The 22,520-nt window shown below is 50.1% G+C and overlaps 1 protein-coding gene across 1 annotated transcript; it reads left to right on the top strand.

The window, feature by feature from the left end:
• The first annotated feature begins 1,028 nt into the window (after nt 1-1,028).
• Nucleotides 1,029-21,981, top strand: IGFBP5 (insulin like growth factor binding protein 5). Its single transcript, XM_015868794.2, has 4 exons — nt 1,029-2,378; nt 17,091-17,317; nt 17,459-17,578; nt 17,942-21,981. The coding sequence occupies exons 1-4, from the start codon at nt 2,048-2,050 to the stop codon at nt 18,071-18,073; spliced, it is 810 nt and encodes a 269-aa protein (XP_015724280.1). The 5' UTR covers nt 1,029-2,047; the 3' UTR covers nt 18,074-21,981.
• The last annotated feature ends 539 nt before the right edge of the window (nt 21,982-22,520 follow it).

Genomic DNA, 22,520 nt, shown 5'->3' with positions numbered 1-22,520 from the left:
GAGCTGTAACACTGAGGAATGCAGCGGTGGAACAAAAGGCAGCAAACCCCAAGCTGTCCAGTACAGAGGATGAGCACTGCAAAGTGCTTTCTTTTTTCTTTTTCCATCTACCCCTACACTTTGTGCAGGGCAAAAGGCAAAAGAAGAATGAGCTAAAACGTGCAAATTGGAATTTGTATGGCAAAATTCCCCTTGTTTTCTGGCGTGCCCTAAGCAACAGCGAACTTTTCCAAAGAGTAATCTAGCACAGTTCTTACAAGCAGCCTAGCCCTCCCTCCTGCTCACTGTCCGGTCACGTTAATCCTTGTTGTCTGGGGGTCTTGGGGGCACAGCCTGTACACCCTCGCTGAGTTCTTACCCCTCACTTGGGACTGGGGAAGCAGGAACGGGGAGCTGGGCATGCTGCACTCACAGAATAGGAGCAGGGTGGGTGCGAGCAGCTCCCTGGCACACATCCAGTCATCTCCCTGCCATGCTTTACCTTAGAAGCTGAGGGGTGCACAGGGTTCCCCCACTTTCTGAGGGTCCCGGGCAGGGCACAGAAGTCCCCCTCTCACCAGCAAGACTTCAATCAGTCTCACCAGCAAGCCCTGCAGATGCAACGTCTCCCTACCTCCCTGAACTCACAGCTCTCCCACCCAGATGCCCTGCAAACCAACTGCAACAATTTTTTTTTTTCTCCTTTTATATATCCACATATGTATTTAAATAAATATATATATATTTAAAACAGTGCAGATCCCAACTATTTTTTCCCCCTGCCTCTCCTCTCCCCATCCTCGCCTTCCCCTTCCCCCTCCTCCTCCTCCACCCCTTGTCTCTCCTCATAATATTATCCTTGATCACTGCCCGGGGTTTGAAGCCCAGAAGTCAGAAGCTGAGCACCCCACCCCCACCGGCTCGAGTGTGCACTGATAGGGCCCTGGCTGCTGGCACCCAGTCAAGCTGAGGTGTCATTGGGATCTCAAATTGCAGCTAGGGGCTGGCAGGCAGCCAGGGGCAGTCTATTTAAAAGACAGCCTGTTCTGCAGTATTCAGTCTCTTTAGAAACTTCTCCAGGGGAAAAGTGTTGGGAGATCTACAAAGTGGATTTTTTTTTTTTCCTTTTTTTTTTTTTTTTTCCCTTCCCTCTTTCTCCCCGTTTTTTAACGCTCCTCTGCAGACTTTCCAACCAAACATTTCAATTTTGCAGAAAACTTCTTTTTTTTTTCCCTTTTTTTTTTTTAATTTTTTCCCCTTTTTTCTGCCATTTTGGGGGGCTTTTTTTTCTCTTTCTCCGCTTTATTATTATTTTTTTAATTTTATTTTTCAAACCTTGGAAGAGGAAAGCAAGAGGGTTGAACAGAGCCGATCGAAACACCACTTTGCTTCATACCACGCTTCCCAGCAGCTCGCTGCGTCGGGAGAGACTTCTCCTCCTCCTGCAGAAGAAGGGGGAGGGAAGGGGAGCTTTGCATCCCCTCTTCCTTCTCTTGCGCTCTTCTTTTTTTATTATTATTCCTTTTTTCCCCTCCTGACCGCTTTGATGCCATAAGAGCAGGACGCTGTGTTTCAAGGAACTTTGCTCCCTTCCCAACCTGCCTCCTCCCATCCCTTTGGGTGCGTGTGTGTGTGTGTGCGGTCCCATCCCACTCCCCAACCCCTGCAACCTGTAGGCTGCAGCTCCCCGTGCAACCTTCTCTCCCTTTCCCTCCTCCTCCCCTCCCTTTCTCTTTCTGCGCTCCCGCGGATCGCCGTGCAATTCCCCATTTCCAGGCGAAAAAAGAAAGAAAAAGACCCAAAGCAAACGTAGACCCTCTCCCACAGCCAAAAGAAAAGCGGGCGGCTCTCGCACCCCGAGAATAACCCTCAGCCTGGGGTGCCCGCAAGCAGGGGCTGCGCTTTCAGCCCCTTTGCTTTTTTAGACTCTCCAGTTTTCTTTCTTTCTTCCTTTCTTTTTTTTTTTCCTTCCCCCCTTCCCGGAGGGGCCAAGCGGGAAGCAGCCGTCCCCCGCCCCCGCCGGCGGCAGCCCCGCGCCCCGTCCCGCAGCATCCATCCCCCAGCCGCGATGCTGCTGCGGCTCCTGGTGCTGCTGGGCGCCTGCCCGGGGCTCTCGCGGTGCCTGGGCTCCTTCGTTCAATGCGAACCGTGCGACGGCAAAGCTCTGTCTCTGTGCCCTCCTCCGCCGCTTGGCTGCGAGCTGGTAAAGGAGCCGGGCTGCGGCTGCTGCCTCACCTGCGCCCTGCCCGCCGGGCAGCCCTGCGGCGTCTACACCGAGCGCTGCGCCCGAGGGCTCCGCTGCCTGCCCCGCCAGGGCGAGGAGAAGCCGCTGCACGCCCTGCTCCACGGCACCGCCGTCTGCCTCAGCGAGAAGAGCTACCGCGAGCAAGCCAAGGCCGGTGAGTGCCCCGCGGCCGAACCGCCGCTCCCCTCCGCGCCCATCCTCCCGCTGCCCCCCTCCCCCCCATCCCCGCCTGCTTTTCCCTCTTCCGGGAGCGCTTCCGTACCCTCCCGCTTTGCTTTTCCGCCCTCCCGGCTGCTCCCTTTCCAGCTTTCCGCTTGCTTTTCCACTCCCTCCCTCCGCTTTGCTCTTCCCTGCCCCCGCCGGCCGTTTTCCCATCCTTCCGGCTGCGTTTTCCAGCGTTCCAGGTGCTCTTCTGTGCCCCTCGCTCGCTTTTCCACCTTTCCAGCTGTTTGCCGTCCTTCTGCCCTCTTTTCATCCCCAGCTTTTCTTCCTTTCCCCCTCCCCACCGTGTTCTTTCTGGCTGCTCTTCCATCCCCCTACACCACCACCACCAGCTGTTTTGCCATCCTTTCAGCCGCATTGAACCCACTTCTCCCTCTCTTTCTCACATCCCCTGGCAGCTCTTCCATCCTTACTTCTATTTCCTCATTCCTTCCTCTCCCCACTCTTACATCAGCTTCCCAAGCCCCCAGTTGCTTTTCCAGCTTCCCAGCTGCTCTCCACCACTATCGCTTCCCTTGGTTGTTCTACCATCCTTCTATTGCTTTACTGCTTTCCCAGCTGCTTTCCCAGTTACTTTCCCATCATTCTGATTGCTCTTTCGCCCCCCAGCTCTTTTATCATCCTCTCAGCTGCCCTTCCATACCTTAGTGCCATTTTACCCATCCATGCCCTGGCTGAATCTCCTGTTGCATCATCCCACATCACCCTGTCTTTCGCCTCCGGGTTGACCCATCCCTAGGAGGGTTTTCTTCCCCCACTTCCCAGTTGCATCCAAGTCCTATCCCAGCTGAATCCTTTCCACCTCTCCTTCATCTCCATCCTTGCCCTCTCCTTGACCCCCTTCCTCTCTACCTTGCTGTCGGGCCCCGCAGCTTGAGCTCCGGGGGATCCCTTTGGGCAAGGCACCCCTTACATCCCCCAAACCCTCCAGCTTTGGTGCTCAGACTCCGTCTTTCACCTCATTGCAGCCTGCTCCTGGTTGCCTGCTGCTGGACATTTTTGTTGGGCAAAGGGCTTTAGTGCTGAGAGGTGAAAAGAGCAGGTGCATTAGGAACAAGGAATCCAAATGCAAAAAAGAATGACAGTGTAGCTAACAGCCAGAAAGAACACATTAAAAGCAAGTATGAAGGCTGGCATGGTAGCAGTAGCGCAAAGCCAAGCTGAAATGCTTGCACCTTGCACGTGACAAAAGCACGAACGCAAGTGCTGCTTCATTCGGGTGCTTGCTGCAGGATCTGTGGCTGCTTCAGGGTTGGTTCCCCCTACGCAGCACTTCTGTGTTTCTGCCATGGCATCCAGGGGGGCAGGGAGGTGTCAAAGGGACCCAGGAAACCGCTTGGCAAAAAAAAAAAAGAGGGAAAAAAAAGCAGAACCAAGGCTCCCCAAGTCATTTTGGTCCAGGAAAACGTCATTTTTGCTTGTTAGCAAGCTGCTGCTTGAACCAGCACAATGAGAGTCCGCTTTTCCTTTCCAGCACATAATAAATCTTGATGTGTTTAGTATTTTTTCCGTATTTCTACTTGTGCAGTTATGCACCATCCTTTGGAGCAAACACAATGTCTTTATACATCGACTTATCGCTTTCCCTGCACCAAATGACAAAAAGTATCCATCCTCCCCTAAAACTGACCAGAAACAGCAAAGCTGAGCTCGGCCTTCTGAAGGGAACTTGGATGGAGCAAGAACCACTGGGTGTATGGGGAGCAGATCAGGAAGACAGGACCCCCTTTCCTATCCAGGAGCGCAGGAGGCAGCGCAGAACCTACTCCCAGATGAGCTATGCAGAGCATCCCGCAGCGTGTCACCCGCTGTGTTTATTTACCTCGGCCGTATGTCTGGGAGGCAATGTGCTTGGGACAGCGAGTCCTGCAGTGAGAGCAGAGCTGAGCCTTGCACACATAGCCAGGGTGCCCCGTGCAGACTGAAGTACCCAACAAAGCTTTGTCTCTCGGCCTCTTGCATGTGTTTCACTTGCCCAAGGAGTCTGGTCCTTTAGCAGGTGCTCTGCATGCAGAGCGTGCCTGGTCCCCTGGTAACATTGCTGCTTTTGGTTAGCTTGGGGTGGGAGATCCATTGGAAAGTACAAGGAGGGCAGTAGGACAGAAGGTGCAGGTTCGTTGCAAAACCACTGCTGGCACCACCTGAGCTTTGAGCTTGTACTCCCCAAGTGCCACAGGGGCTCATTTCAGTGGGCTTTGGTTGCGCTCCAATGGGGGAGGCTTTGCAGGAGGCAGAGTGGCAGGTTTCTCCTCAGCTTTGCCAAAAATAAAAAGAAATACATAAATAAAAAATAAATCAGGAATTCCTGAGGATGGGAGAAGGAAAAAAACTCTCTTGGCATTCGGCTGGTAGCGTGTGAGAACAAAGTATATTTTCATAGGCGTGTTCCTAAGCAACGGGGCAAGGAAAGAAATTAAGTTTGACTTGAACTCTCCGGCCTCTGCCAGTTTGGCCAGCAGCACAAGGACTGTGTGCAGGGGGAGCTGGCCGGGCCCTCCGATCTATCAGTGACCAAAATTGGCCCTGAGCTGTGAACTGCTGAGAAAGAATCATCACTCTGCAAAATGAGCGACGGGACAGTAGTGAGGACAAGATCTAACTGCATTTCTATCTATTTCTGCGCTCGTGCTGGCTGAGCTGAAAATCACAGATGCTTTCCTCCTTATAGCCAAGGTGGAGGCGCAAGGAGAACAGTGCAGGAGCGCAGGGCTGGAGGCTGGGCTTGGCTCTGCTGCTGAGCAGATGTTTTGCGTGGGGACAGGATGCTCCCGGGCACTGTGCCTCAGTTTCCTCTTCTGTGAGCTGGGCACAGCGGTGCTGAGGAACGCTATGCAGGATGTGCTGCTGGCTGGCGAATGGGTCGGAAATGAAAGCAAATGTAGGATTAAAGGGTTTTGGTAATGCTTGTTTTAAGTAGGCTGATGTGTAGGTAGTGACAGGACGGTCCCTGTAGTCCTGGCTGGCACAGCAGCCAGACACTGTCCTTTACCGAAAGCCAAACACCACTGCTGTGCTGTAATTGACGTTCCTGGTAAAAAAAAAAAAAAAAGAAAACCCATGAATGAGCTTCATTTATGGCACAAGCTTCAGGATTCTGGGTTTGCTCTGTTTGGTTTAGGTTTTGTTTGAAACTCACCGCGTCTTTCCATTCCGCTGCCCTGTGCTCCCGCCAGACTTCCTCCTGCTGACACAGCAAGGTCAGGCCGAGCGCTGGGAGCACGGGGCACTGAGCGCAGCCTGCCGCCCCGAACGGGCTGGTGGAAAAACAAAGGTTGTCAAATATTTCCTTCTCCTCTGCTGTTCCTTCTCTTTCTAGAAAGCAAGCGAGACTTGGCAGGTTTCCCCACGAAACCGTGAGCCAATGATAACCAGGAGGGGAAGGGAGGGGGGTGGGGGGGGGTGCAGAATTAGCGTTAAGAAAATTGTCTTTGCTGCGTCAGCTGGAAGCAGGAGGAGGAGGAGGGCTGCAGAGCCCAGGTTTCCTGCAGCTCGCATTGGGTGCAGTCCCTCATCCAGCCCTACACGTTCCCCACCCTGCTTCTCTTCCCCCTCCCTTGGCTTGGCGATGCAGGATGTGGACACAGGGTTTTGGGGTGGGCAGCAGCTATGGGATTGGGGTTCAGAGCTAAGCACAGAGTCCTTTGTGCAAAGAGCTTCCAACCTGTCAAGGCAAAAGCTACACAACAGGCCTGCAAAGCCTCCTGTCCAAAACAGGAAAAACGCCATTTTTCTTCTCATCTGAAGTATCAACAATAGCAATATATTTAAGAAAAGAAAAAAAGAAAAGGTGGAATCCACCAGGTGCCAGCAAGAAAACTGGGTTTCTGTGGTGTGCATTTACGGGGGTGGGACTGGTGGGGTGGTTCAAACAGGAAAGGAGGGGCCTTGGCTGGAGACATTTCGGCAGCCTGGGTTTGTAAGGAAGGAGCGAGAATATTAAGTAGCTGATCCAAACGAAATTCCTGCCTGGTGCCAGCAAAGTTCACCGGAGCAGAGACGTGGCTCTGTGCGTGCGTGCGTGCGCGAGCGATGGAGCTACTCCAAGCTCCCGCGCACGGCTGTCAGCCTGGACCAGCTCCCAGGGAGCCCGCCTGGAGCAGTACCACTGCCTACAGTGCCTGGGCTGGCCTTACATGGGAGGCTCTGCAGCTAGGAGGGATGCTGGAGGCAGGCAGTGTGCCTCCTGCCGTCAGTGCTCGCGTACCAGCATCCCGTGCCTGGCACACGTTTGGCACACGCGTGTCGGTACAGCAGGGAGGAGGAGAAGCAGTGAGTCGGTTCTACTTGCACGCAGAGCACGGTGCTCTGCTTCCTCCTAACGTCCGCTGCGAGCTCTGCTCGCTGCACTGAGCGGCTCTGAGCCAAGTTTTTATGGCAGTGGTGGCTCCCAGTGCTCGTTACCCAAACTGGGAAGGCTGGGAGCAGAGGAGAAGCTGCAGAGAAATGTTGTGACTTGTTTTTCACTTGCACCAACACAGAGCAGATAAAACGGCCCGTGGCATGGCAAATCTTGCCTGTATTTTTTCCCAGGCACTTAGTAGTGCTAATTCAAGGTCAGACATAAATGAAAGGAGAGTTCGGTTTGAGCACACCTGCCCCTCAACGTGGGCTGCCGAGCAGCAGAGTTATTATGCACAGGGAAGATACGCATGTGAACATACACATACATGTACCCATGTTCACACACCCACACACGCCTGCACAAACATTTAATGTGTGCAAACACACACGCAGCATTTTTGTCTCTGGGGGCAGAATGGTTTTCTGGAAGCACGCATAGATCTCTCTTACGTGGTTCTGCTTAATGACTAGAACATGGGTATCTGGCCATAAAGATCAGATACTGACACACAGAGCTGCCTACCCCTTTCTCCCACAGAGGACTGAGAGATGAGATGCAGCAGGTGAGCATATCAACAGGAGGTAAGGGGAGATAGAGGCAAGATAGTTCTCTGTGCCAGCTGGATGGAACTGAGCTCACATGCCATGCTTGGATGTGGGCTGCATTTTCTGGAGGGACTAAGTCTGTGTAAAGTACTCTAACGGCCTGAGTAACTGGAGATACCCCAGTGAAGGTGTGGACAGGCTGTGGCTTGCTGAGGGCTGTCCATCCACCTCCCTTCTGCCTGTCCATCCATCTCCTGCCCCATGCCAGGACTGGAGAACACATGCAGGGGGCTGTGGTGATTGGTGCTGGGAGTCTGCAAGCTTCTCTTTGCCAAGGTGGCAAAATGTGGCCTTTGGGAAGCTGGGAAATGAGACCTGAATTGGGAAAAGATGGCAAGTTTGGTGAGATGCGGCAAGCTGAGGACAGGAAAAGTAACCTCCAGTGCTGAGGAGGAGCAAGCAGCAGGAAGATAGGGTGCATGCAGAGATCAAAGATGACACAGAGATTTTGGTTTCCCTAGCAGCCTGCATAATAACCACGGTAGTCAAGAGGCTTTTTACAGGTAGAAAGGAAAAAGATCAGTATGATCTGTTTATATCCTCAGGACAGGTGTAACAAAAAAGCACAAGGATGCTCTGCTGCAAGGAGGAGAGGGCAACCTCCAGGCTGCGTGTCCTCAGGGGTATGTGTTGGAGGCTGGGAGGCCACAGAGCAGCTGTGCTCAAACTCCCAGGCCCCGGGGATGCCACTGCAGATCACCAGGCACAGGTTACACTGTGTGTCAGCCTGTCTGGGAAGGGTCACATCACATCTGATGAGAAAGTAGTGAAATCCCCTGTCGCCTCCCCACTGCTCCCCCACCAAACACTCTCTTTCTGTTCCTTCAGCTGTGTAGCCAAGGCAACTCTCAGCAAGATGTTGTTTTTGAAGTGGCTCTTTGATGGTAGTGATCTAAGGGGACCCCTTAGTGTTTATGTCAATCCACCTGCTCGCAGTTAATCCTAGCAGGAGCCAGCATAATGTGTTTGCAGAAACTTGGGAATCAGTGGTTTGATGTAGGCAAGTTTGCTCTCAAGTAAGCCATTTCTCAGAATGTTTTGGAGGATCTGCTGTCAGCTTATGATGTTTCCAGGACAAGTGTGCAAACTGCCCTTCAGTCCATCTCACATAGCCACCAGCTTCTGGTTGGAGGGTCACGCCTGCCCCAAGCTACATTTGCAGCAAGACCTAAGCTCCACTGGCTGCACATCATTCCCAAGCAAGGCTTGATCCTGAAAGATGCCGTGTACCTTTTTCTCATGACTGAGACCCAGAGCAACGTAGGCACCTAATCCCCTCGGTGGGAGCCAGCTACCTCAGTCCTGGAAAGACTGAAGAGAAAAACCTAGAGATACTGTTGTAGGATTGGAAAGCATTTAAAAGCTGCTTGCCTTGAGGGCTGTTATTGCAGAGTTAGGCTTGTTTGCTTGCTGGATGGACACAGCTGGTTCACTGATGGAGATAATTGTTATGTTGATAGAGATAGCTTGTCTGGTTGCTATCGAAGGGGGAGAAGGTAATCCTGACAGATACTTAAGGAAATGATCCTCCAGCTAAACAAGAGTAGGAATGTATCTTAAAGGTAATAGTAGGGGAAAAGTTGACTGATAGTCATATATATATATATTATATATATATATGTTATATATATATAATCTTATTTTTTAAACAGTATAAATATTTTCTTTTTTTCCAGTCTGAATGGAAGTTGCCCTCTGAAGATAATTGAATCTACAGACTCTTTCATTATTCTTGCTTAAGAAATTAGACGTTGTGTATTGGACTAATGATGAAATCCTAGTAATTAAGCCAGTGAATGGTGATGGAACCTGGCTTTCACTTTTTAATTTAAAAGAGATGCAGGAAAAGTGAAAAAACAAAGAGTGTAGCAATCACAGTAGACATCCATGTAGCTGTAAGATTCCCTTTCATTTGTGGCTCCTGCTTTCCAGAAGAAATAGCAGAAGTGGGGCAATTTTTACTGCATCACTTCATAGCCATTTCAGTATTTGGTTCTTTCATTTTATAACAGATAGGGAGGCTTGAAGTTGTGAGGGGAAAAAAAAAGCAGCAGAGTGCAACAAGGAATTAGTTCTGGGAAAACTCAAGACCCATTAGAGTGACCTAAGTTTCAGCCCCCAAAATGGAGGCCTGTATACTGTATCCTGTACACTTTGCTCCATTGAGGAAATCTTGTTGTTTTTTAACACTGAAAAGCATCTTTGCATACTGATAGACCAAGAGAAATCGTTTGGGTTATGCCACAGTACAGTGCAGGGAGGCAGATGGCAAGGAGGGGCAAGATCAGCAGTTGAGGTCAGGCTTGAGCAAATTTCTTAGCAGTATTGTCAGAGTGTGAACATCAAACTTTGGGTACTGTTTTGTGATACTTCTTAGGTGAATGGAGAGATGAAGTAATGGCAAGCCCTACCCAACGAGGCCTACCCAACCTGGCTTTCTGATAGAGGGAGCCACTGAGGAAGCAGAAGGGAGGCCTGAGGGCAGAGGTGGAAATCTCATCACTTGAGCTCATAAAAGTCAGGTCGGACAGTACATGTGACGATGTGTCATCTGGTGCTGACACAGAGATGAGCAATGAATGATCTCACGGATCTTTTCCATCTGGTTTAAGGCAGAGCTGTGAAAGTCAGGCTGAAGTCCTAGAAACTCATCCAGGCTCAGCGGGAGGTTGCAGTCATAGCTGCACGTGTGAAATATTTGTGGGGTTTGACCAGTTCTCATTCAGCGCCTCAAACAGGTGCATCTCCAGATTCCATCTAACACACCTTCACCTCCTTCTAGAGGGAGGCAAAAGGCTTGGCTTTCTCATCCTTATGAGGAAGGAGGTGTGTAGGGTTGGAAGAAAACCCCCAGCAGCAGTTGCTTTTCAGGTCGTCTCAGCTGGTAGCCAGATGAGCAGTTCAGTCCCTTTTGTTTTCATTCAGAAGATGTGAAAGCACTTTTGTTTTCCATGAAGGGATTTCCTTTCTTTTTTGCCACAGCTAAGCCTCTTGGAGAAACTGTCAGCAAACAGTTGAATGATGTTTGTCAGGAGCTTCTCCAGATTTTCTTCACTTTTACCATCAGTTACACAGAGACATTCATGCAGCCTTCCCTGAATTTTCCTTCTTCACTCTTTTCTGCTTTTAGTTCCTTGGCAGCATGGTATCTTCTTCGATTCTTTTATTGCAACCAGTGGAATCTGCCACTAGGGTGGATTTGTTGGAAAGCATACAAGACTAAGAAAGACTCAATGATTTCATCCTTTCCAGGAAGAAAAAGTATATCTTGGTCACTGTGGTGTTGCAAGATGATTTATTTAGATTTCTCTGGATCATTCTTCAATTCATCTCTCAGATTCTTCTGCAGCTTCAGCATATGGAATGGGAAACATCTGCAGACTCCAGATGATGTGAAGGAAATATGTTTTATCTTCCTATCATCAACGCATCAGCTACAGGAGCTTTTTGATGTAAATCTGATCCTGAAATACTTCCTTCCTCTCCACCTGCCAGTTCACTTCCCTGGCAGAAAACTTTGTTCAGGAAATGTCAGGCTGATACAAGCAGCTATCTAGAAGCAGAGTGCCTGCAATTTTCAAGATGGTGCACATCAACGTTACCTAATTGAGATGGATGGATGTTTGCTCATTTTTTTAGGAGGAAAAGACTAGAAAGTTTCCTAACCTAGTTACTTGTTGGGTATTTTAGGTTGCACCTTAGCAGAAATGATTGGATTGCCACTGCGAACCACAGATTTGATCACACTGTTAACCACAAGCCCTCCCCCCAGCTTTGTGTGCCTTGTATACACAGTGCAAACTCTTAAGCCTGTGTTGGGAACTGACCTCAGTCAGATTTGAGAGCTCTCTGGAGAGAAAGAGCCAAATCAAAGACACCACCTCTTGGTGAGCCCCAGTCATTGCTTCTGCATCTTAGGCCAGTAATTGCCCATCTCACCAGCTGAGACCCAAGCCCAGCTCTTCCAGCACTGTGTGGATGCTTGGAGCCTGCTGAACTAACAGCTAGCACGTGTAGGGAAGGAAATGTTGTCATGGAGCTCTCCATATCCAAACCTGCTTTTCTACTTGCTCTGGAGAGTTGCTCCCAGGGAGTTTTACTTTGTGGCTGCAGCAAAGAAAGTCAGCTCAGGGAAGTATCATTTGGCACACAGCTGCACTGATCCTTCTGTGTGCATCTAGCTGCCACAGCTTTACTTTTCCCACCTCTTTGGCATTTGCTGGCAGTGCAGAGAACTAGTGCTGACCCGGAGATCCGTTCCTACAGATAGGCCCTGTGCTTCCATAGCAGAACTGATCATGAGCTGGTTCCCTTGAGAGCTTCTTCCCACATGCTGAGCTGCATTTCTCCTCCATCCAGCTTTGTGTGAGGACACCAAGGTCATCAGGACAATGATCTCCCTTTCCCATGAATCCTGTGTGAACCTGGGGGCAGCCCAAGCACCTGATATTCACGCTCTGCAGGTGAGCCCTGGCTGATGCAGCAGAATCTGCATCCACAGGTTTCTGCTGAGACATTAATCTCCTGAGAAAAGAGCTGGTCTTCCAGGCTATTTCAGCAAAGCCCAAGCAATAACTTGAGAGAAAAAAAGCCCCAGTGTAGTACATCCCTTTGCCATCTGTGTCCAGGGCTCTTCAGGTGTCCCTGAGCATCCTGCTGGGTCTCAGCTTAATAAAATGAGATAAGTCTTAACCTGGGATTGAGTACTTCTAGCCGTCTGGCTGCTTCTCCATCCCCTCCCTGAGCTTGGTCCCACTGAGCCATAGACTTCTTTTAAATCTTGCCTCTGTAGCACAAGAAAGAGAGGTCCTAGAGATATTCTTCATGTTGTCATAGGGATTTAAGGCACCAAGACACACAGGGCTCTTTTACAAAAGCATCTGTGGTTTTTAGGCTGTGGTCTATGCATTTTTTTTGTGGGAGCTTCACAGTGTTTTGACTACTGAAGACTTCCTTGCATCAGTCAGCAGGTCACAAAGGTAATTTGCTTATTTTCACAGCTCTTTGGCTAATTCTCAGTGAAGGAAATAGAGACTGGGTTTTCTTAACAGCGCACCTGTATATGCAAGACAGTTTGGCACAGCCTCCCATGAGAGCTGCATCATAATCTGCAGATAGACCCATACTGAAGAGGGGATGGGATTTACCTTTCTCACTTCAGCTTAAGTGAGACCAATGGAGTCACAGGAGGAGAGATGGGGCCTCCAGAAATGCTATGTTCCACCCTAAAATCAGCACTGTAGCCAAATGATGGGGCTTTTTGCAGTTTGGTGGGTGCAGTATCCCCACAGTTGACCTAGACATAGCATTTAGTCATCCAAAAGCCTCTGTGTCAGGTCTGTTGTAAATGCTTGTTGCACGTGTTGTGGACTCAGAGGAGGTGGGATGGCCATCAGCAGAGCTTGTCCTTTCCAAGCCAGGCTGCTGTTTTCCAGCCCTTCTCAGTGTGTGGTGCCTCCTCCCAGTCTCTCATCGCCTTCAAGCATCACCAGCATGCTCTGAACCCCCACAAAAGCACAAAAGTTCATCAAAAGTCCAAAGCGCTTTGCAGCTGGCTCTCCTGCAGCCAACGCCCCGGGCTGGTGGAGGGACTGGCTGCAGCCTGCATCCCTGGCCCTGGCTGCTCCTCCTCCTTGGTTGGATGGCCGCAGTGGAGTCCTGACATCACTGCCTGACTTCACCGGGCGGTGGTCCGCAGCAGTGACCCCAGCCCTGGGCATTGTGCCGGAGTCAGCTCTGTGCTCATCCAGGCAGGGCTGGGGGTCATTCATTGCCACGCTGTAAGTTCTGCCTGCTGTGGGAATGTAAATGAACTTTTCTTCGTTAGGGTGGTGAATGGGCTGGTCTCTGTGGACTCTGGGGAGCTCAGGAATGCTTTTGCTCAGTTGTGCTCTCTGGCTGCCAAAGGGCGCAAGATGAGCTGACACTCCTGCTCTGCATCCCATTCCTGCATGTCCATTGGAAATGCAAACACTGTCCCCATATGCCAAAGGAGGAATTTATACTTTCTTCTCTTGGTCACAGATGGAAGTGCAGTCTGGAGAACTTGCTTGCCCATCCTCAGTTTTAGTGTGGGTCGGGAGTGGGGGCAAATAGGGGAAATACATAAAGTGAATTATTACCAGCCAGAGACCTGAGCTCAGAATTCACAGGTAAAATCCGATCTAAAGAAAAATAGGTATGATCATGACCTGCAAGTTTTGATGCTGCTTTCAGAAGCAGCTGAGGGAAGCTGCTTTATGCTGCCCAGCCGGAAGGAGCAGCAGAAAGGATAGAGAGGATGGAGAAATGCTGTTGTTCCCATGCTGAAGTTTAACTAAGATCCCTGTTACATCTTTCTTTAGCACCTTCCTGATTAAATGGTGTATTATATTAGTGCTTGTGCTGTAAATAATCATGATAGTAATTGTTGAGCAAGATTGGAGGCAATGGTTGTGCCTGCACTTCTTGGGCGCACGTCCTTTTTTTTCCAGTTTTTGAACAGGACAGCAAGTTCCCTAACAGCAGCCTGTGGATGTAATGAGCACGGACCATTAGCAGCAGCAGTCAATAGGTACTTTTCCTACCTTCCTGCCAGAAACCAATGGAAATCTGTTACAAAAATTCAAGCCTCCCAGTCATTTGGAAAACACTTCCTGCTCAGCTCTGCAGTGCAAATGGGCAGGGAGGCAGCATTCTCACACACCCACGTGCACACTGTGTGGGCTTCACATGTGTTCAGAATCTCTGGAGCACGAGTTATAGGGCTGGTTTGGGGCCAGGTGTGAGGGGGTGCACAGGCTGTCCCAGTCGGTGACTGCTGAGGGAAGCAGAAAGAATTTGTGGCTTCCCTGTGACCAATATTTTGCTGTTCTGTGTCCCTGTTACACTGGAAGGGTAGAAATAGTTCCTGGAGGGAAGAACTGCTACAGAACTTGTCCTGGCCAGCCCTGATGCTAAGCCTTCAGCTCCTAGGGCATAGGACAGCCCACACTCAGCTAAGGGTACCTTCTGCCTCCTGGGGCTGATGGGGAACCTGTATGAATTAAGACATCTTAATCTCACCTGTATGAACTGGGGCATCTGCTGAGCAGTGACCTCCTCCCGAGGGGTGTGGAGAAGGGATGATAGTGGTAAGACGCACCCATCTCCTGCTGCCCACTGAGCTGAGACTGAGAGGCGTAATACACCCTGCTGCTGCACACAGTCTGCCCGCACCCCAGCTACCAGGTTGGCAGGGTAGATGGGAGTTGGCCCTGGCTGTAGGCAAGAAGGGGCCACGCATCAGACCAGATGCTGACAGTGAGTAGAAACTCCCGCCTCCTTCCTGAGTCTCAGACTGATGCAATTAGGTCTCCTTCAGGGAAACTGGGTGTTCTTCCCACTGGCATCTCCTTGGGTGCAGACACACATTGGTGTCAATGCTGCCTGCCGTGCACCTGTCTTGTGTGGCAGGTGGTGGCTGAGGAATGAGCCAGTGGGTAAGGATGGGCTGGTGGATGATTCTTTGGAGATGCTGACATGGTCTTAGTGACATGGAGTGGCTGCAGGTTGATGCAGGTCAGATGGCTGAGGGGCAAGGGAGGGACTGAGGGTAGTCAGTGCTGCCCCAACTCTGCCAACCCCCTCAGGTCTCTTACCATCTGCCCAGAGCTTGTCAGGAGTTTGTATGTCAGGGACCTCTGCCCTTCAATTTGTCAAAATTGGCTTGTTAGTATCCAATTAGGGAACATATGGACAGGTGTATGAGCTTCAGCCTTGTTGCTGGAGGAAATTAGGTTAAAAATCACCAGAGGGCAGAGAAAAGGGATCTGTGGAGTTCTCACTGGGAGGTAAAGACCTAAACAAGGCACTGTTGCTTCCTCTAGGGAAGGGAGGGAAAGGGAGTCAAAAGGAGCCTGTTCCATGTGCTGCTTCTGCTCTGCCGGAAGAGCTGGTCTCAGGTAGGAGCTGGGCAGCTTTTAGTATACAGAAGCCCTTGCCTCCCTCTGCAGAGTGAAGAGCTCCTTTGCTTCCCATCTGACATTGCCAAAAGGGCTCCATGTTAGCCCCTGGCTCCCAGCCTGTTCTGGCTTGCTGGCAGCTTGTGGGAAGCAGAGCAACAAGGTGTTTGCAGAAGCTCAAGTTGCTGACCATATGAGTGGACACAAGCCGCTGCAAACACCCGTTGCACCACGATTCCAGGGGACTGGACACTCTGTGCTGTTTCTCTGAATCCTCGTTGCTGTGTCCTGTTTGTTATTTCAGGGCTGTCCAGGTAACCGTGCCTCTCTTGTTTGCTACTGCACAGGTAATGAGCTGCAACCTGTTGTGTTACTGTAGAGCTGCCTGCTACCAAAGGGCAGTCCAGGGAGATGCCTAGCAGTCAGTGCCAGGGGGTGCTCTAGGGACAGAAGAGGCAGTGTGTCATTGCTGTGGGAGGGCTTGTTCACTGAGGATGTCTCATGGTTCTTTTCAGACCTTGGACTGCAGCAGCATCTTGTGGCAAAGTGTGCATTTCAGCTGCACTCTGTACATTCCCAATATAATCAATCTCTTCCCTATCCCCTGTCCATCATCTCCTTATCATAGAGGGAATGACTTTGAAATCCTGCAACAAGGCAAAAAATATGGGCACATGAATGTAATGGGGCAAATTGGCAAGAGGATCCTGTCCTGGAGATACGTACAAGTCCCCAGAATGATGGTTGGGGTCATTTGTATTGCATTGGGTAGTTAGGAGGGTGCTGAGTCTGGTATGCCAATCAACCTGTATTCTTATGGAAGAATAAAAAAGAAAAAGGAGGCTACTTTAGTAAATACATGTCCATGGAAAGCTTCCCAGCTTTGAAAAGTGGGAGTCCAGCGACTGGCCTGTCCCCATCAGTACTGGTCTCCCAGGAACCAAGGGCCAGGAGACCAGCAGCCTCAGGAGATTTAAACCATATTCAGATTTAGTCCAGATATAGCCGTTTTTCACTCTGGTGGCTGTACTAAAGGTCACAAGTCAGCTAAGTTTAGACTGTCATCAGCTCTCTCCTATATATATCTGTGTGGGGCTCCTGACTGCATCCATCCGGCGCAGGTCATGCTGAGGCGATGTCAGGGGGTGCATGGGGCCACAGGCAGAGCCTAAATGTGTTCCTCCCTTACCCATGGTATCATCAGTGATAGTTATGGTCAGGCAGCGTTACTCTGCAGCATTGCCTCTGGCTTTACCTACGTCACTGCAGGCTGAGGACTCTGGTCAGTGTCTTCAGCATCACTGCTAGTGTGTCCGTCCAGCAGTGTGGCAGCTTTGCTAATTGATAATCTTTGACTTTGGAATCTTTTCGTCTTTGAGCATCCCTGGCTTTTGTTCTTGCATCTGCAAGGCTGACATGTGAGCTTATTGCTTAATCCTCCTGCCATTGCTAAAGAGGGACTTCTCCCCCACGTTTTGTGTCCCCTCTAGTCTGCTCTGGGTGAGGGATAACCATCCAGATAACCAGTCATTCTCTACTGAAACACAGCAAACAGTGGTGGCCTTGTATTGGTGGCTTTCTAGACCCCCCCAGCTCCTCCATGCCCAGAAGATACTTTTCTGTCCTGAGCTTGGGATCACATGAAATACACACCAAGACCCAAAAAATAGGATAAAATCAGGGCTGTACAATAGGCATTTTTGAGTACAGTATTGGGCAAGCAAACGCATGTCAGCAGCTGGAGACCTAACAGTTCTGTGTCCCTTTCCTTCCAGAACGGGAATCCCGTGAGCATGAGGAGCCAACCACATCGGAGATGACGGAGGAGACCTACCCACCCAAGGCCTACCGACCCAAGCACGGCCGCCTCTCTGACCTCAAAGCTGAGGCCCTGAAGAAGGACCGCCGGAAGAAGCTGACCTTGGCCAAGTTTGTGGGCATGGCGGAGAACACAGCACATCCCCGCGTGGTCATCCCTGAGCTCCGGCAAGAGTTTGAGCTGGTGGGTGCTGCCCACTTTGCTCCATGGAAGGGGGGCTGCGGGAGGGCTTTGTGCCTCTGGCAGGGGATATTAGTAGGAGGGACTAGGGGATGTTCACAGCTCTAGGCTCCCTTCCTAACATACCACATTGCTCCCTCGCAGGGCCCTTGCCGCAGGCACATGGAGGCCTCCCTGCAGGAGCTGAAGAGCAGCCAGAGGATGGTCCCCCGCGCTGTGCACCTCCCCAACTGCGACCGAAAGGGATTCTACAAGAGGAAGCAGGTAAGATCCCCATAGAGGCATGGATACTCCCCCCACAGAAAGGCTTTATTCTATTACAACCCCAGATGGAGAGAATTGAGGTTTTTTTTCCACTGGGCTAAGCTAATGGGGAGATTGCAGTAAGCCTCCCCAGGCATGGTTGGTGGGGGTGGGCCTTGGTGGTGGCTCAAAGCATCTTCAGCCTGAGTCTAGCATCCCGCAGGAGCTGGTGGGGTAGGAGGAAATGGCGAGCTCCAAGCTGGGAGGTGGAGGTGATGAAGTAAAAGAAGCAAAGTGCAAGGCTGAGCTTCAGTCCAAGCACAAAGGAGGCACTGGAGGGTGGTGGCAAGCTCCTCATCTCTGCACTTGTGTCTCTCTCCCCAGTGCAAGCCTTCCCGGGGACGGAAGCGTGGGCTGTGTTGGTGTGTGGACAAATATGGCATGAAGCTGCCGGGGACTGACTACCTGAGCGGAGACCTGCAGTGTCACGCATTTGACAGCAGCAACGTGGAGTGAATTCGCATCCCCTCCCTCCGCCCCATCACCTCCCACCCAGGCTCCCTCCCACCCTCCCCTCCGCACCTCCCTGCGCCCCAGGACTCCGATTCCTTTCATCTCATGTAAGAAGAATAAAAGAGAGGAAAAGAAAAAAGAGAAAGAGAGGAAAAAGAAAAAAGAAAAAAAGATAAATAAGGAACAAGGAAAAGGAGAAAGGAAAAGAAAAAAAAGAGAAGAAAGGAAAAGTAAAAAAAGAAAGAAAAGAAAAGAAAAGAAAAGAAAAGAAAAGAAAAGAAAAGAAAAGAAAAGAAAAGAAAAGAAAAGAAAAGAAAAGAAAAGAAAAGAAAAGAAAAGAAAAGAAAAGGAGGAAAAAGGAAAAAAGAAAAGGAAAGGAAAGGAAAGAAGAAAAGAGAAATACAAACCCTGAAGAGACTGAGGACTCGGAATCTACAGCAGTGTCTTGACAACAAAGACTCAGCAAGGAAAGGACAGAGCCAGAGACAAGCCAGCTTTGGGTGCTCCGCCGTCCCGCACCTCTCCCTGCACTGCCTGCGCACCCCTGCCACCAAGCAGAGCCCATGACGATGTAGAAAGCTCTCCAAGTTGGTGATTTTCTAGTAGGGGTTGCAGGCGGGGCTAATTTTTCATTTTTTTATTTTTGATTTTTTTTTGGTTAGCTAGTCATTTTCCAAAGGGCCTGGAGGGAAAACCTTGCAGCCATCAGCATCTCCCCTCCTTGCTCTGTTCCTCTGGAGTTTCTTCCCTCTATCGCTGGGATGCATTCAAGTCAATCTTATCTCCATCCTAAATGACCATCCCGATCCAAGCAGGTTTGGACCATGCTGGGAGGAAGATGAAGAGGAGGAAGAGGAGGAGCAGGATTCACTGCGCACCTGGAGTTGAGCTGGGGAGGGACACAAAGCTTCTGCAACGGCATGAATACTCCCCACAGTATTCGTGAACATCAAAAAGAAACAATCCAGAAGGGAGACATACCCTTCTCAGTGCAGCTCTTGAGACTTGGGAGGTCAGAAATCTGAGTTTTGGACAAGTGAGACTCTGAATGTCACCCATGTGGGTATGGAAGTATTTGTGGTGTGCATGTATGTGCACAGATGTGACTTCTCCTCCTTGCCTGGGCTTCAGTGTAAGCAGGGGGGAGAGCTGCCAGGCTGTGCAGGAAAGAGAGTTATAGAGGTGTTCCATCTGTGTCAGCTCCATGGTTGCTCCACCACTCCCCAGAGTGAAGCAGGCATATACTGGGACAAGGGGACTGGGGACAAAACCCTTCACCACCCTTAATGACATGGCAAAGACCAACTATGGAGATATTTTTTTTCTTCACAGCCAAAAAAGAATAGTTTGCTCCAGTGGGAAGAAAAAAAGACTTTGTTTTGTCTTGGGTTTTTGTTAAGGCTGGATTATAGCCTTTCCTAAGGGTAGGAGAACACCAGTCTCCATCTTTTGCATTGAGGAGGACACTGTTGACGTCTGCCACAGCTGACTCCCTCTGCCAACTCGCAAACCTGCAGTGAGCTCTGCGACAGGTCCTCAGGACGTGTAACCCAGGACCCAAATCCTCATTCAGCAACAGCAGCCACCGCAATGCGGAGACCCACTGCCTCGGGTGTGCTTGGACAGCTGACAGCTGCCTTCCTGACTATTTCATTGGGTTTTTTTATTTTCCATGTTGGATTTTGGGACTCAATTCCCCATGACAAGGGTCTCTGTGATGGCTGTGCTGGGAGGATATCCTGCAGTAAAGATGAATCATGGGGTCTGAGCATAATGGCCCTGGCACATGAATGTGTACATGGAGACATCTGAAGTATGCATCTGATCTTGGGGGGAGGATGCAGCCAGTGTGTCCCCCAATGCTGGTGTGAGCCTCCTGGGACTGGATATGGAAGAAGAGAGGGATCCCAGCACCAGTGGGGCCAGGATGAGGGGGACTGGGTGCTGAGGAGCTCTGTTGGAAGCTTCTCCCCATCACTGGTTCAGTGCCGTCACTGTAGTGTCCCATGGATGGGATCAATCCCATGAGCACCCCACAAGGATGCTTGTCTAAATGGAGGGCAGGACTGGATGGCCCCCAGATTTTGCCAACAGACTTCCATGAAAACCCAGTGGAGCTGGGAGTGAGGTGCCTTCCCTTGCTGAAAAGAAGAGGGAATTGCCACCATATGTGGATCTTGTTCCCCCTGCTGAAAAAAAGGATGCAGGAATGGGGTGATGGGGTACCCCCTGTGCCATGTTGCTGGAGGGGAGCTGGGGCTGGGGCAAATGGAGCAAGGTCAGATCAAGCTGGGTGGAGGGTGGGATGAAGATAGTGGGAGGTGGAGAAGCTGTGTCAACCCCCAGGGTAACAGATCACCATCAACACTGTCCTCTCTCCTCAGATTGCCAGTCCCAGTACAAAACCCAATGTTATAGGCCAGTACCACCTTCCCCAGTGCCCTACCTCCTTTCTTCTTCCCTCTCCTTCTTGCTTTTGTTTATTTTTGTTTGTTTTGTTGTTTATTTCCCAAAACTTGAAAGCCTTTGGCTGCAGAGAAAGGAGCCGTGCTGCCTAGGGGTGGGTGGAATGGGAGTGTGTTGGCAGGTCCACAAGGAACGCGTATTTTGAGGTAAACTCACCTCCCAGGGGGAGTGCAGAGCAGTTTGGTGGTGGTCTCACGGCATGGCCACCATGATGACACTGGGAGGGGATGCAGGAAAACTCTCCAGCCTCCCAGTGCAAAGTGGGTCCCAGCTGTGGACTCACAGGCGCCAGAATCCATTGGGTGGTGACAAAACATCACCACCTCCAGCAGAGAGGAGGAGGGACCTGCTTTGCCTTTTGTGGTGGGACAACCAGAACAGACACATCTGGGAGCTGGGTGAGCTGCGGGGAGAAGGGCGCATGGGGAGGTGCTGGCCATGTTGCACATCAGTGGCTGCAGGGCTGGAAAAGGCTGGAGCAGGGGTGAGGACAGTCCTTGGACCACATCTCCCGTGAGATGTTCAGCAGCTGGGTTACCCCTTGTCTGTACTGCAGTGGCCTTCGAAAACCACTAGTACAAGAGCATTTTGCACTATTTCTCCGCTCTCTTTCTCTTCCCCCTTCTCTTTTTCTCTGCCTTCTCCATGAAATATTTTTTTCTTTTTTTTTTTTTTTAATTTTTTTTTCCAGTGTTTTGTTTGTTTTCGTTTTTGTTTGTTCTTCCCAAACGGAGCATTGTATATTTAACAACCAACAGCTCACCTCGCTTCCAGACCGCTGTCCTGGCCCTGGCGAGGAGCCCTGCTCACCGTGCCCCATCCCCAGCCCCGCCAGCTGCCCACCACTGCCACCACCGGGACAGATGTCACCGCACACATCACCCACCGTTGTACCACACTCGTTCACACACCAGATTCCGAGTTTCCTGCCTGTTTCGTTTTGTTTGTTCGTTTGTTTTACCTTTAAGCAATACTCACTACACATTTTACGGTAGCTTTTTATAGCTTTACATACATACGGTAGCTCTGGTTGTTTGTTTGGTTTTTGTTTTGTTTATTTTTTTTTGCTTTTTTTTTCCCCCCCCTATTTTGTTTCGTTTTTGTTGTGTTTGGGTTCTTTTTTGTTTTGTTTTGTTTTTGCTTTTTTTTTTTCCCAGTAAACAAGAAATAACTCATAATCTTACTGGTGGGAAAAAGGAAAAAAAAAAAAAAAGAAAAAAAAGAAAAAAAAAAGCAGTTTGTGAAAAACTGACAATGGAAGAAGAGCTTAATGCTCTGTTTAGCATTTTGTACTTAAAGAAAAAGAAAATCTCACGTTTTATTAAAAAAGTGAAGATTGCTGTATACTATTTATTCAACTTATAATTTATGTTACTCTTTGATCTTTGTCTTTTCTCATGACAAAGCATTTATTTAATAAAGTTATGCATTCAGTTAGCTCGTGACTGACACTCGTAGAGCGTCTGCGTGCCTGCCCTGCCATCAGCACGCTGTGCCTGGGGGCTCAACCCAGCCTTATGGGTCTGATAGGGCAGGGTGATCTGGTGGCAATGGCTTAGGCAAGCTGTGGACCCCAGAGGACTCAGCTAAGACAGTGGTAAATTTGAAAGATTGAGCTTAGAGCATCCATACTGATGAGCAGCAGTTTTTTAGCTGTTTATTTGCACCACCCATGAAGGGAGAGAGTTGTAGAGTCAAAGAATCATTGAGGTCGGAAAGACCTGTAAGATCATCCAGTCCAATCATCAACTAACACATATGACCACTCTAGACCATGCCTCTTGGTGATTCTTGAATGCCTCCATCTGGCGCCCATGATGCTGAGCACCCAACTGCTACACCAAATCAGTCTCAGTGCTTTGGGATACAATATCTGAGCCTCAAAGCTCTCCAGGCAGTGGGAAGTCCTATCCCAACATTTTGGTGAGCAGGAATGCCCCCATCCCCCATCCCCATCCCTGTCAACATCATTCCATGCGCCCAG

This window comes from Coturnix japonica, chromosome 7, assembly GCF_001577835.2.
Source record: "Coturnix japonica isolate 7356 chromosome 7, Coturnix japonica 2.1, whole genome shotgun sequence".
NCBI lineage: Eukaryota > Metazoa > Chordata > Aves > Galliformes > Phasianidae > Coturnix > Coturnix japonica.
This window is presented reverse-complemented; position numbering and strand designations above follow the sequence as displayed.

What these genes read in the sequence shown, in the direction of transcription:
- IGFBP5 (XM_015868794.2), top strand. Translation starts at nt 2,048, where the DNA reads ATGCTGCTGCGGCTCCTGGTGCTGCTGGGCGCCTGCCCGGGGCTCTCG. An exon ending in CCGCGAGCAAGCCAAGGCCG is followed by an intron (nt 2,379 to 17,090) that starts GTGAGTGCCCCG and finishes CTTTCCTTCCAG; the next exon opens with AACGGGAATCCCGTGAGCAT. An exon ending in GATTCTACAAGAGGAAGCAG is followed by an intron (nt 17,579 to 17,941) that starts GTAAGATCCCCA and finishes CTCTCTCCCCAG; the next exon opens with TGCAAGCCTTCCCGGGGACG.